Here is a 13,943-nt window from a genome sequence, read left to right on the forward strand (position 1 = left end):
GACCAGAATGCTATTTTGCATGATAAAGAGATTTACTGTATAGTGTACCTTAGGTGTCACTGAAAGCACAATAGTCATTAAGTTAAATGTGTGCCACAGACTAAGTTTGCAGAATGATTTAGAAATTTCAAACATAGAAATGGAATATATCTTTTCTGATATTCTATGAAAATGCCTGCAGACTATCAGTGCATACAATCATAGCAGAAATTGTGGCTTTTTTTATATAAACATGGAATTATGCGTGTGCGCTCAGCTGATCTTTCTACAGTGTGCACCTTGTTCTATTTTAATGATTTTAATCTTGCACTCATCCTCTGAGAGAGTTGTTAATAGGAATAGTAATCAGGCATTAGCGACAGTTCATATGCATGATAGAGTTCATTTGGTTTGACAGTTATAACGTTTGTGTTGCTTCACGTTGATTTTTTTAAATTTAGCTTTAGGTTATGCAGCAACTGTAGCATCTCCACTGGAAGCTGTACGAATGAATCTGGCACAGGCTGCTGAATGCAAACTGAGTAGGTACCAGGTGGTTGCTGTAGCTGGTAGGATTGTTGATTGCTGGAAGGAATTTGCTGCTCGACTTGACTCAAAGACGTTTACTGTAGAAAAATCCGTGTAATAGAACATCGAAACAAAGAAGAATTGTTTGTCCAGGCTCGTAATATGCTGGAAAATTGGACTGATTATCTGGATCAACAGGCTAAATGTCGCTTGATTATTACAACATTTCTGGCCATGGACAAGAGAGCTCAGGCAAATTCTATATTTGGTGAAAACCTGGTGAAGTACATTGAGAGAACAATGGATGAAGTTTGAGGTTGCAATTGGGACAGTAACTTGGACTTCTGATTTTTAGCTTAATTGTAACGACAGAAACCAAGTTACTCAATTGCATTTATGGAGTGAAGTCAACATAGAGATATCAAACTTGTTGTAATAGGACACAGCAGACATGTTAGAGATGTGTTGTATAATTGTTTACTGCACTTGTAAAATATAATGTACTTTGTTTGGAGCTGGGCATAAGATGACGTCGGAGTACATGAAGTTCCAGTGCCTTACCAATAGTGCATTGTCGACATTTCCTGTCGGGAAGCTCTTTCTGACGTTAAACTTCAACTTAAATACTCCTCTTGAAAGCTACACATCTATAGTTCTGGTGAACACTGTCCTACATGTACTAGAGTATGAAAATTCAATTTTTTTGCTAAATTTCTTTCCAGTTGCTGATCGCCAAGTTGGGGGATTGCCCTCTTCTACCCCCTTCCCCCTTCCGCCGCCACTGTTCTCCATCTTGACAGTACTACTACAAAGTCTCTTAGCAGATGGTGTGCAGAGATGGTGCATGAACAGCAACCAGACTTTATGATGGGTCTACCATAACATAATAACAATAACAAATGATAAATAGATCTTTGATCACTAATAATCACATGAAAACAAAGTCTACTTGAATTAAATATCCCAGATATGGCGGTTTACTTGGGACGAATATGATCTGCTCTTTGTGCGTTTTTACTGCTGTCTACCTTTCACGTTATTCATGGGTACTACACTACAGGTCTACCAATTTCGTATTGAGCTGTTCTCTGCCCGCCATCTCAACTTGATTTCACCATCTTCAAACTTCTCGTCATTTCCGTGGAGATACTGGAAGTGGTTCGCTCGCTCTATGATAGACATTAAGAATTTTGTTTGGTTTTTCTTTGCTTTCGTTGCTATTGCCGTCGTATTATTAGTACGTACGATGTGGAGACGTCTAGCTCAATCCAAGTCCTTCAATTACCATGATTCTTTGTCACCTTTTGAGTTTCAGTCACTGTCTACAGTATCTAGGAAATCACTTCTTGTAGCTCACCGGAATGTGAGAAGTCTAGCCCGCAAATCTGATGATATCTGTGATGTTGTTCTTTCTTCAAATATTGATATTGTTGGTGTATGTTTGAAACATGGCTTGATGACTCTATTTTATCTATGTACAACAGCCTGGTTAAACTACATATAAAAAGGATGGGAAACATCACGGTGGAGCTAGGTGTCCTACTGCTTATCCGGGACAAGATAACATCTAGTATACGTCAAGAGATGTTTCTGCGCAATCATGTAGTTATAAACAGGCTTTGCGGGACATGTCTATATATACTAGCGCTTGGCTAAGTTACAACGCAAAACGACATTCTGTCACCCACCAAATTCGTGTCGCCGAAACTAACTACTTCAAAAGGCAGTACTGGAAGGCTATGGAATTGTGTTACAAAACGTCAATCTCAGTCCTGCCCACTACTGGCCATCAGTATTGAAGACCTAAGAGATCGTTTTGCTTTTGTTTGTTACATCAAGCACTTTTGTAAACTCCATTTCGTAACGTTCTGATGATTTAGTTATCAAATTCGAGTGGAACAGAGCATCTAGCTAGCTGTGATGTCACTCACTTTGCAGTCTGCTTCTGTTTCTCACGAGTTCATTCCTCAACCTCTAGCTCCGTTAATTTTAATTGTGTCGGAAGGAACTGCTCAGTTTGCACAGCTACAAAGTTGGTTGTCTTGATGAACTATCCTCCAGATTCTTGAAAATTGCTGCAGATGTTATTGCATTTCCAATATCCACTAAATTTAACAAGTCTATTGAAACTGCTACGGTCCCAATTGATTGGAAAATGGGTAATGTGACACCTATACATAAGGGTGGTTCAATTAAATCGCCCTTTACCTTCACTCGTTGAGACGTTCTTGCACGACACCACACCTGCCTGGTCGGAAAGTGTGGCCGTGGCGCGAGGGTCAAGACCCTGGGCCTCTGCGCATGCGCCACTTGCTTCTGGTTCTGTGTTTCAGGGAACGGGTACTTTTAGGCCAGGATCCCGGCCCCCGGCCTTTCACGTTGGCTAAAGGGCTTTTCGCCCATCTCATAGAGCACCGAGGATGTACTGGCTCATTCTGTCAATAAATGGTTATCTAACCTCGATCTCGATAGTAGTATTTCTTGACGTAAAGAAAGCTTTCGATTCTATTGACCATATACTATTCTGATGAAGAAACTCTCGTTACCAGGAATGGAGTCCTCTTCCTAGTGGAAGAGGACTCTTAATAGTGGAGTTCCTCTATTTTCAAAATAGATTCCGAAGAGTCAGTTTCGACCAAATGAAATCAACTCGGATTCCTTGTGAAAAGGGAGTTTCTGAAGGTTCTGCGCTGGAACATTTACTTTTTTCACTGTATGTTAATGAGCTGCCTGATGTCGTCCGTATGTCTTCTTGCAATCTGTTTGCTGATGACACGTCTATCTACGCAAGTGCTCTGTCTGTGGAAGTTGCAATCTGCCAGATTAACGAGGACTTGAGTCGAGTTGAAGAGTGGTGCAACCATTACAAACCAGGGCCGTAGCCAGACCTAAAAGATAGAGGAGGCGAGACATTTGTTTATATTGCTAAGGTATATACTTTTTATCATAAAACTGCAATAACGTTTGTTTTGTTATTCACGGGAATGATCATTCGATAAGAAAGTCTACCGTGTCATTGTGTGATATCTAAAGAAGTATAACTGCTGCTAGCTATACTTGGTTTTTTAGTTTTTTGATGTTTCTTAACGACTGCGGTCGAACGCCAGTGCAATTCGTCTGTGGAGTGATGTATCCTACTGTTTGAGCACATCAAGGGTTGTAGCTGAGAGATGAGTGAATGGTCCTTATGAATGTGGGAAAGCACAAGGCCATTTAGTCGGTCCTCTTTCATTCATGTTCTGCACCAGGATTTGAGGCGTCTCAATGCACTAAATGAGCGTTCACATGTGCAGGAACCTACCGGAAGAGTCAAAAGCAAAGAAAGAATGGCATAGATACTTGGATACAAGTTTTTGTCTGTACTGTTAATAATGTCAAGCAGCTGTAGATCGTCTGTGTCTAGCGCCAAGAATTTGGTTTTCCATCGAATTACTTCAGATTCAAAGTTAGAAAGCATTGGCAAATCCTCCAGGAACTCCTTCTTAATAGCCTCCTCTAAATCACTAGCCAGCTTGGCTAACTTCTTTAGCAATAGGTAGTACGCTAGCATTGCACCTTATATATCATCAGGAAATCGACTCTGCATGTGTAATGTAACATGATCAACAAAAAGATAGTAATAGTCGACCCTGTAGTACTCTTCTGGAGTTGTGGCTAGTGCATTAGCCTTTCGAGCATGCCTTTTGCCTGCTGTGGCCCGGGGGATTTCTGGCTCTTGATCTCCTCCATAGGTATCTTTCAGCAGGCTAGATGCCCTAGTGAACAATCTGTGAAAATTCAACTCATTTCTTTCATCCCTAATCGTGGTAATCAAAATTTGGCATTCTTCGTGAGCTTTCACAAGATCACATTGTCTAGACTGGAGGAAAACAGAGAGTGGTCTGACGAATGCAAAGATACGCTGGGTCATCACAGCAGTCAGTATGAATGAAAATTCACTCATCTTCATATATGCATAGGCATCTGACCGCGACTCGCCCGTTGATTTTATAGCAATGTCATCTAGTGCACTATTCACTTGATTGTACTTAACCAAAAGTGTACTCAATGAGTCCACTCGAGACATCCATCTGGTATTACACAGGGTTGGCAAGCATTGCCTTCTGTTAGAATACAATAAATCTCTTCTTCATGCTCTTTCAAGTTTCCAAAGAGCTGATCCACTTCTTTCAGACTGATCTTTGATTTGAGGGTAGTTTTTCTCTTGTGGCTGTTATTGACAAAGAAGCCTAACTGCCTAAAGGCATCCATAAAGTTTCTTACTTAAGAGACATCTTTGCATGAGTTGACTACTACAAGATTGAGGCAGTGGTTTCGACAGTGGGTGAAGTATTTTGCTTGTGGTAAGGCTTTTTGTATGCGTGTTTTTACTCCACTTACGTGTCCTGACATTGTGGAAGCTCTATCAATGCCCTTTCCCCTCAATTTTCTCACATCAACGTTCCATTTTCCAAGGTTAGTCAAAAGAGCATCCGTAATTCCTTCAGCATTGGTTTCCTTCAACTGGACAAACCCAAGAAAATCTTCAGCCACCTCACGACTGCCATCACTGCTGAACCTGAGGTATCTGATGGCCACGGCCATTTGTTCTGTTGTACTAACATCACATGTCTCATCAGCCATTATGCTTAGAAAGTCTGCTTCATTTGCGTTTTGTACAATTTTATTTCTAATTATATGTGCAAGACAATCGATAAGCTGGTTCTGAATTTGAGGTAAGAGGTGTGTCGCATTTCTTGGTGCATTTTTCAAAAACGTGGCTATCTCTGTGTTGTCCTTGAATTTCCACTTCAGAAAAAATGTAAAATTGCTGTCTTCTTCCTTCTTTTCTTTGCACCAGTTTCCCCTTAGTGGAACTCCCCTCTGTGCCAGGGAGATTATCACATCTAAAATGGACAAAAGAGCTGCTCGATTTTTCTCAATCTTCTGAGCATACTCTTGTGACATAAATTCGATTATAGGCTTTTTCTTCTGATTACAAACCTGTAGGAATTCATCAGCTGTCTTCATTGCATTTTGATGTAATGAAGATTTCTCATGGCGGTTCAAAGTTCCCCTTTCACTTCTACAAGCATTTTTCCAGTCACTGAATGGTTTTAGAATACGTTCAGGGTTGGTCTGATCCTGCAGGGCAAAGCAGAAGCATACGGAGCAGTAGGCTCCATCACGTGATGGAGAGTATTTCAACCATGTGTATTTTCTTCCCAATCGCGTGAATGTCGCCGGTTTTGGCCGTTTCTTGGAAACATAAAGTGTCTATCTGGAGCTCATTTGTTTTAAGAGTTGTCTTTCGCTCACTATTGTCTAGCCCTTCTTGGTTGATGATTCCTAAATTCGGTCCACTTCCTTGGAGTACCAGACCAGCTACTAGGCTTTCAGCGCTGCCTGCAAGTACATTTACATCTCTTGTATGTGCATTTACTGTCTCACACGTAATGCTGCCGACTGTGCTTTGGGAAACACCAACGTTGTGATTCACCTAAAGTTGTGAAGCGTCTCCGGATTTTCCACTTTCAGATCTCGGACGTTTGAGTCTGGAACACACATTTACTACAATTACCGCAGTCTAGCCTAGCACATGACAGCAAATGGTTGTGCTTGTTTACCATCAAAAAATGTAAGAATACTGTCATTACTAATCCTTCTTTTCATTGTCCATGTAAAGATCTATCGTCTTGATTGTAGTCTCGTAACAGCGACTCCTACTGTACGTCGTGTTTCCTGTCCCGGGTGTTGCTCAGCCTCGAACTTCCACCTGTCTGTTGCGTGCTGAAGTACCAGGCATTTTTTGCACTAGGGCTAGTGCCTATAGAGTGAGTTAAAGAGTTAAAATTTGGCTTCAAGTTGAGCTCGCAAGAAAGCGAAATTCGAATGCTCTTGAAAAGCCACTTATTATCTAGGGACTTAGGCGGCGCTTTGTCATACGCTGTAGAGCTACACACCAGAGCGTCTACTTCGATAATTAATTGCTAGGGCTGTACCTTGATTTTTTATGACACGCCCAAAAATCAGAGGAGGCAATCGCCTCCTTTGCCTTATCCTGGCTACGGCCCTGGGGTCAAACTGCCCAATCATGCTGTCTAGAAATGACAAAAGTATATTCCTTAAATCACTAGTCCGACCAATCCTCGAGTACAGTTCTGTTGTCTAGATAAACTGTGGTAAGTCTGTTTTAAAAAAGTTAAAGCTTTTTGAGGTTTATGCTGCTAGAATCATCACAAATTCTCCTCGATCGACAAAAATTACTGAGGTATTTGCATCTCTAAACCTACCGAGACTTGAGGACGGACTGACTTTCTTCTTGGCTATTATGACTTACAGATGTATCTACGGCAGCTGTCCGTTCTACCTGAAAGGCACTTTCTGCAGTCGATATAGTTTATTTAAACGGTCAACAAGGAACACCCAAAGACTTCTCTGTCCTTCACTAAGAAGCAACACTTTATATACCGACTATAATCCGGGCAACTATATAATCTGCATACAAGTCAATTGCCTCTGTAGTCTACCAACTTTTTTTTATAATATAAATCACAAAATCGATTGAAAAAGCATTAGGTAGCAACTCAGCACAAGTACACAATTTCGCTAAGCATTCGGTGACAATTTTCTATGCAGATATCGACGCAAAGACGTGCGCTTCGTATCGGCATGCTCGCCGAGATCAACAAGTTTGTCGAAACTGCAAAGGTGTCTATAGTAACCTAAACAATGCTTTCGCTAACTTTGGCTTTGGTCCGATGCCGTTCAAGTGCGTTTTGGCGTCTGTAATCAGAGCATTGTCTGCAGTGATGGAGGGTAACGCCTCCTAGATCGGATTCCGTATGTGCCGAAACGCCACTAGAAGAACGAGAAATTGGGCGATCACTTCATCAACACAATTCTACAAATTGATGTACTTCGCCTTGCGACTTTGAGGTCTCTCAACGCACCAATAACGACTCCACAGCACAAACTGTTGCTAACGGTTGCTACGGGCGTGACTCACATACGGATTGGAATGTGCGCGAATACGCCACCAAATGACTTGGGATCGGATTCGAAACTACGTCATAAGTATATTTTGGACATAGCAATCCCTGTAACGTTATGAATAATTAAATTTTATGTATAGACTGTTGTCACGTGGCATTGCAAACTTCAGCCATGCGCACTTCAAAATCTTTTGGAGAATAAATTGTCCCGTATATTGCGCGCTGCTAGTATATATCAAAGACTGTCTAGCGGTGCACACGCGGTCGCCGAAGATGGCGTCGCTTCTCCGCGACGCAACGTCAAACATCGCGACTGCGCATGCGTTCCCACTACCACTAACACTAACTAAGAAAGCACTAACTAAGCTTTATCAGTTGGATGTAAGTTATGGAACAGGTTGCCGGAGTGTGTGCTAAGGGTCAAGTCTCTTGAGTCGTTTAATTAAATGTATATGTATAAGTCAACTGTAATGTGTTTAGTGTAATCGTGTTAATCCTTAGTACTGTAATCTTAGACGTTTGCTGTTGCTGCTGTTTGTTATGTGTATGATATAGGCGTTGTGTCTGTTTGATGCTGCAGGGTACTGTGGAAGACCAATCTTGACTGAACAGTATTATTTCCCTGGGTAAATAAATAACTCAATCAATCAATCAATCAAGGCCTAGTCTGCAGTTTCTACTACCAGATTCATTTGGTACCGCGGTGCTTTTTTGGAGTCCTTTTGACCTCCTTTCACCTGTTTGATTACTCATTGATCGCAGGCATGCCTTAGAACGGTCTGCATTATCTGGTACGACGGTTGCTTTCCTGTGTGCTACCAAACTGTCAGCTTTCATGTTATTGTGTATTTACAACTTATCTTCGTGGACTTGGTATCTTTGACTGACTTAAAATTGACAGATTTAGTTGTTGCAGTTTGTTCTTTGATTTTTTGGTATTGTGTTTCGTCTATAGTGCGCCTAAAAACATATAAATAAATATATAAATTATTGATATTAATGCTATATATAAATTATTGATATTAATGCTATTGTAGGCGTGTCCCAATTTTTTTAACTTACTTAAGCTTTCGCCTTTTTTCCTGTAAACTCGCCCATTTTGATTCAGCTAGGTTGGCAGGTCTGTAGCTAAATTTTAGTATATGTAAGACTGCCGCAGACTGTTTGATCACTCGGATGGTGGTTGAGCAGAAATAAACTGCAATAACGACAAGGTACTCTTTAGATGTCTAGTGTGGTTTGATACAGTTTGCTGTTGCTGCCTCATTGTCTGAGTAAGAGCCGGTTAATTAATTAATTATTTTATTATTAATACATGACACACTGTATTCTCGTGACTGCATGAAGAGCACAACATTTTCAGAGTTTACTCAAAGTGAACAGACATCACGGATATATATTGCATAGAAGCACATGTGCTCAGCCACGTGTTAGCAGAGAAAGAAACACAATGTATTGCAATCATGATAATTAGCTAAAACAGTTTCAATACTAACTATATGTCCAATCATAATAGAACACCACACACGGTTGACTCACATGATACACACAAGAAATTTTAAATTGCAAACAATTAATATCAACTCGTCCTTTACAAAACATCCTCCACTGTCTGAGCGAGTCTCGATTTGAGGGCACCCAACAATCCAATAAACTGCATCACCTCTAACAACTTGTCCAGTGTTGCCCCTTCACCTTGTTTGTTAATCCAGCAGACGATCATACTCCGAACTTTTTCGGATGGAATGTCAGTGGTTGGCATCGTGCTGAGGTCTACTTCGGTAACTCCCAAATAGTCACCCAATGCGGTTGGTCTTTGAGCAGCCAATTGACTGACCTCGTGCAAAACAAAGACTGGAACGTCTGAGCAACTTCGGAAAAAACCTCCACGTTGACCAAGTCTGGCAGTTTGTCTTCTATAATATTAATCATCGCCTATTAAATACAACACACAATTATTGGTTGGGTATAGACTTACAATTTGGACGCAAGAAGAGAGACATGAGACAAACAATCATCATTTCCAGCTGCTGCTAAAAATAGAAATATGTATAAATGTGTATACTCTAATAAAAATGTATATACTCTTAACTAACAATCAATGATATATAGGACATGTTTACTCACAATATTAGTGACGTCAACACTAAACGAAACACTTTATAAAAGATATGAAAGTAATGATGACAAGATTCTGCGTCATTCAGACTACTAAGTTAAAGTCTATGACTGTAAAGAGTGCATGACACAGTCACTAGTATAAATAGACATTGATAAACATCAAGACGACGCCTTCCCTAATCAAAACATCAAGTTTTCAAAATATTTAAAAAATCTCCTGGAAATCAGAATTCTTTTAGCAGTACTGACAACATCAGGTACTCAACTTACTCTATCATCCAGCACTTAACTATATAAATGCATGCAGGTATATGACAACAAAACCTATTGATCATGGAGCACTCATGTTTCAGTCACTATACTCACCATTTGATTGTTCGATTTTCACATCAGCAATTCTACTGGCAGTAGCAAGAGCAGACATCAGACCCTCTATTTCCTTCTCTTTCTTTGCCATCTCACTTCTCATCAATATCATTTCACTCTCACGCACTGATTGTGTCAGTTGTTCTTTCAAATTTTCATTCTCAATTTGTTGAGCAGAAATCTGTTGTTTCAGTTGACTTATCTACATCAACACCACAAATGACGTGATGATAATACAGACATGCACATTACCTACCATCTGTTCTTTCTGATCAACGTCACACACACGCGCTTCCTCATCGTTTGCTGTAGAAAATAACAAATATAACTCACCTAACTGTTTGTAAAGTATTCGAAAAACTGTCCAAAACCTAAAACTGCACAAAATAGTTGATATCAACTAGTCATTAGAAATGCAGAGATAACAAAGTGTGACATGGGAAGAACAACTGCAAAAGATAGCATGTCTTGCATTGACAGCCGCTGATTCATAGTAATGATAAATGCTGTACACACACCTACAAACATACACACACACGCACGCACACACACACACACACACGCACGTGCGCACACACACACACATGTACACACACACACACACACACAGACACACACACACATGCACACACACACGCACACACACACACACATGCACACACACACACACACACACACACACACACACACACATGCACACACACACGCACACACACACACATGCACACACACACACACACACACACACATGCAAACACACACATGCACAAACACACGCACACACACACACACACACACACGCACACGCACACACGCACACACGCACATGCATGCACACGCACAAGCATGCACACGCACGCACACGCACGCACACGCACGCACGCACGCATGCACAGACAGACAGACAGACAGACAGACAGACAGACAGACAAACAGACACACACACACACACACACACACACACACACACACACACACACACAAATTGGCAAATGAAAGTAGAAAAAGAAATGACGTTACTGTCAACATCCTCAATACAAAAATCACTACCTATGTCAAACTGTTTAAAAACAAAAAGCAATTTGAAACAAAAATCATTAGTTAAAAATTAACTAAAATTTTTTAATTAAATTTCAGTAAATAATTAAAACATTTCAAAATAACTACAACATCTAGATAACCAATAACAAAATCTATGTAAATCTATAATGTAACGTCACATAAACAGAATTAAATTAAATGTATTACATAAGATATTTTCCTTACATCTTATGGCTTGTTCCATCATCTGTACCACATCAACATGACCATGTTGCTTAGCAACATCCAGTGGTGATCCCCTCTGACTGTCATACAATGACATCACGTTAGTAATATTGTAGACTGTACAATATTGAATGTATCACCTTTTATGGTGAGGACTTGCTCCATGGTTTAGAAGAAAGTCAACACAAGAAACGTGACCATTACGAGCAGCAAACAACAGTGGTGTACAGCCTTCATTATCATTGATATCAACAGACACACCAACAGAAAATAGCTTTTTCATAATGGTCACGTGATTCAACCTTGCAGCAATATGAAGAGCTGTTACTCCAAACTAAACTAAAAAGAAACTGATAATTAAAAATAAAGTAAAAATTTATGTTCAAGTGTTTAGACCCAGCTGACATTCCATTTATCCAACAACCAAATATTAATTAATAAAACAAACCAACAAACGACAGCAAGCACTGACAAACACACAAACTTGAAAAATTCTAGACACCATGTCGTGAGTGTGTAGTAACACATATTGTAGGTTGCTATTTACCAACTGATAATATTCATACAAACTTAGTAATTACCCTAATGTTTGTTGACAATGTATGAACCCTATTAATATTCTTCACGTTTAGCATATTGCAAAATAGAAAAGAAAAATTTTGATGACGTGAAACAGAATAATCCTTATACATTAGAATTTCCCTGATATTATTTAGTGGATTTCAAATGGAATTGTTTTGACAAAAGTGAAAATCAGAGATACTTGGGAGTCTCTCTCTATCTCACGTTGTCATCCATTGCCCTTCATTCTCTGTCTAGACTCAAGTACGTTGATGGACCTCCGAATTTGGGAAGACCAGCTCCAGAGCTTTTTTGATGTTTGAAGAGTATGATAACACCCAGAACTAGCTTATTGCACATTTGCTGTGTAATATACCTCATATACACTACGGTAGTCTACCTGAATATGTGCTCATGACTGGTTGCACGTCACATGACAGTGTGATAATTAAACTGAGTACAATGTCTCAACGACCACTCCAAGGACACTATGCTATTGGGGGCCATAACATACCCAGGCCAATGGGTAGTGAGGCTACTGCTGAACTTTGTAAAACACTTTCTGCCAAGTTACCTCATCATTGCAGGAAGTCTATTGTAGATACAAGTAAACTAAATTTTAGTAAATCTGAAAGGTTAATTGTCTGCTGGTCTGTCGGTTGTTTTGTAAGTCTGTCTGTATGTCTCTGCTAAATGAAAACACACTAATAACAAAACTTAAGGTAACTATTTTAAAATAAAAAAATTACAGGGACATTCAAAGACAAAATCAGGGAAAACAGAGCTCACAAATCCCTATATTTTTTCAATACATGAACAACAACAAACAAAAGAATATCAACTGAAACTCTCAATATTCAAACTCACCATATTCTTCTTCAACACATCTGAATGATGTTTGATGAGTAAATCAAAGATATTTTCATTTCCTGTCTCTGCTACACACATCAAAGCTGTCCAGCCACCCTACCAACATCAGAATGTATTATTATCATAATTCCTTCATCACACTGGACACATGCTGTAAGAGAAAATAAAATAAAAATTCTGTCAACCTGATAAGACAATAACTACTGCAAATAGTTTTCACCAACAGACAAGTTGAACGTAATATAAACTAATTAGATCAAAATATTTCAAGTTGTTTTACTTTTGATAATTACGATGATCAACCTCCTACATCACATTAAATCTTCACCTAATATTTATTGAAAAGTTACAACACACAATAAAACAAGAAATACAAACAGATTGGTATATACAGAACAAACGATTCTTGACTGACCATCAATACAACTCACACCAAAATAAAAATGTTGCATCTCTTTGTTAGAGATAAAATCGTTGATCTAGTTGATATCTTATCATATGAGATACAACAACAAACACCACACTTTCTTCACTCACACAATTAATCAACTCACATCGTTAGTCTCATTCACATCTGATCCACTTCTTAATAGCAGCTCAACAATCCCTTTGTTATCATTAACACAAGCTTGTATCAGAACAGTCCAGCCCTAGATCAAATGACATGGAGTTCAAAATTTCATCATCAAATACACACATTAGAAATCACAACACATACCCAAGAATAACCACGTGCATTAACATCTGCTCCTCTTTCAATCAAACTAGTGACTGTCTCTACCTCATTTCTCTTCACAGCATCATAAAGTTGTTTGTTCATTTCTTTACGTGCAGACATTTCCAATGTCCAACAACTCTTTTAGCTATAGGAAACAAACAAACTCTAACATTCCAAAACACAGAGCAACTCACAAACGAAAAAAAGCGAGGAAACAGCCAACATTATCGATGACGTCATCTTTCTTGCTCTCATCACTAGACTGTAGACACTCGCAACACTTTCCAGCGTGTGCGACCATTTTGATTGAGTTAAAGAGCAACGACGTTGTACAGATTAACACGTCAGTTACACAACAGTCCACTTATCTACAAGTTAGTCCCCTATCAACATCAACATAATCACACACACACACACACAAACACACACACACACACACACACACACACACACACACACACACACACACACAGACACACACACACACACACACAGACACACACACACACACACACACACACACACACACACACACACAGACAGACACACACAGACACACA

General features: G+C 39.5%; 1 protein-coding gene across 1 annotated transcript; it reads right to left on the reverse strand.

Annotated features, from left to right (window-relative positions):
* Nucleotides 1-8,911: 8,911 nt before the first annotated feature.
* On the reverse strand, nucleotides 8,912-13,503 carry LOC134176289 (ankyrin repeat and SAM domain-containing protein 3-like). The gene is made up of 8 exons (XM_062642964.1): nucleotides 13,384-13,503; nucleotides 13,220-13,315; nucleotides 12,663-12,761; nucleotides 11,375-11,568; nucleotides 11,235-11,314; nucleotides 10,225-10,345; nucleotides 9,969-10,170; nucleotides 8,912-9,416 (listed from the first exon to the last, which is right to left on the reverse strand). The coding sequence occupies exons 1-6, from the start codon at nucleotides 13,501-13,503 to the stop codon at nucleotides 10,302-10,304; spliced, it is 633 nt and encodes a 210-aa protein (XP_062498948.1). The 3' UTR covers nucleotides 8,912-9,416; nucleotides 9,969-10,170; nucleotides 10,225-10,301.
* Nucleotides 13,504-13,943: the final 440 nt, after the last annotated feature.

Source organism: Corticium candelabrum, chromosome 2, assembly GCF_963422355.1.
Source record: "Corticium candelabrum chromosome 2, ooCorCand1.1, whole genome shotgun sequence".
NCBI classification, from domain to species: Eukaryota; Metazoa; Porifera; class Homoscleromorpha; order Homosclerophorida; family Plakinidae; genus Corticium; species Corticium candelabrum.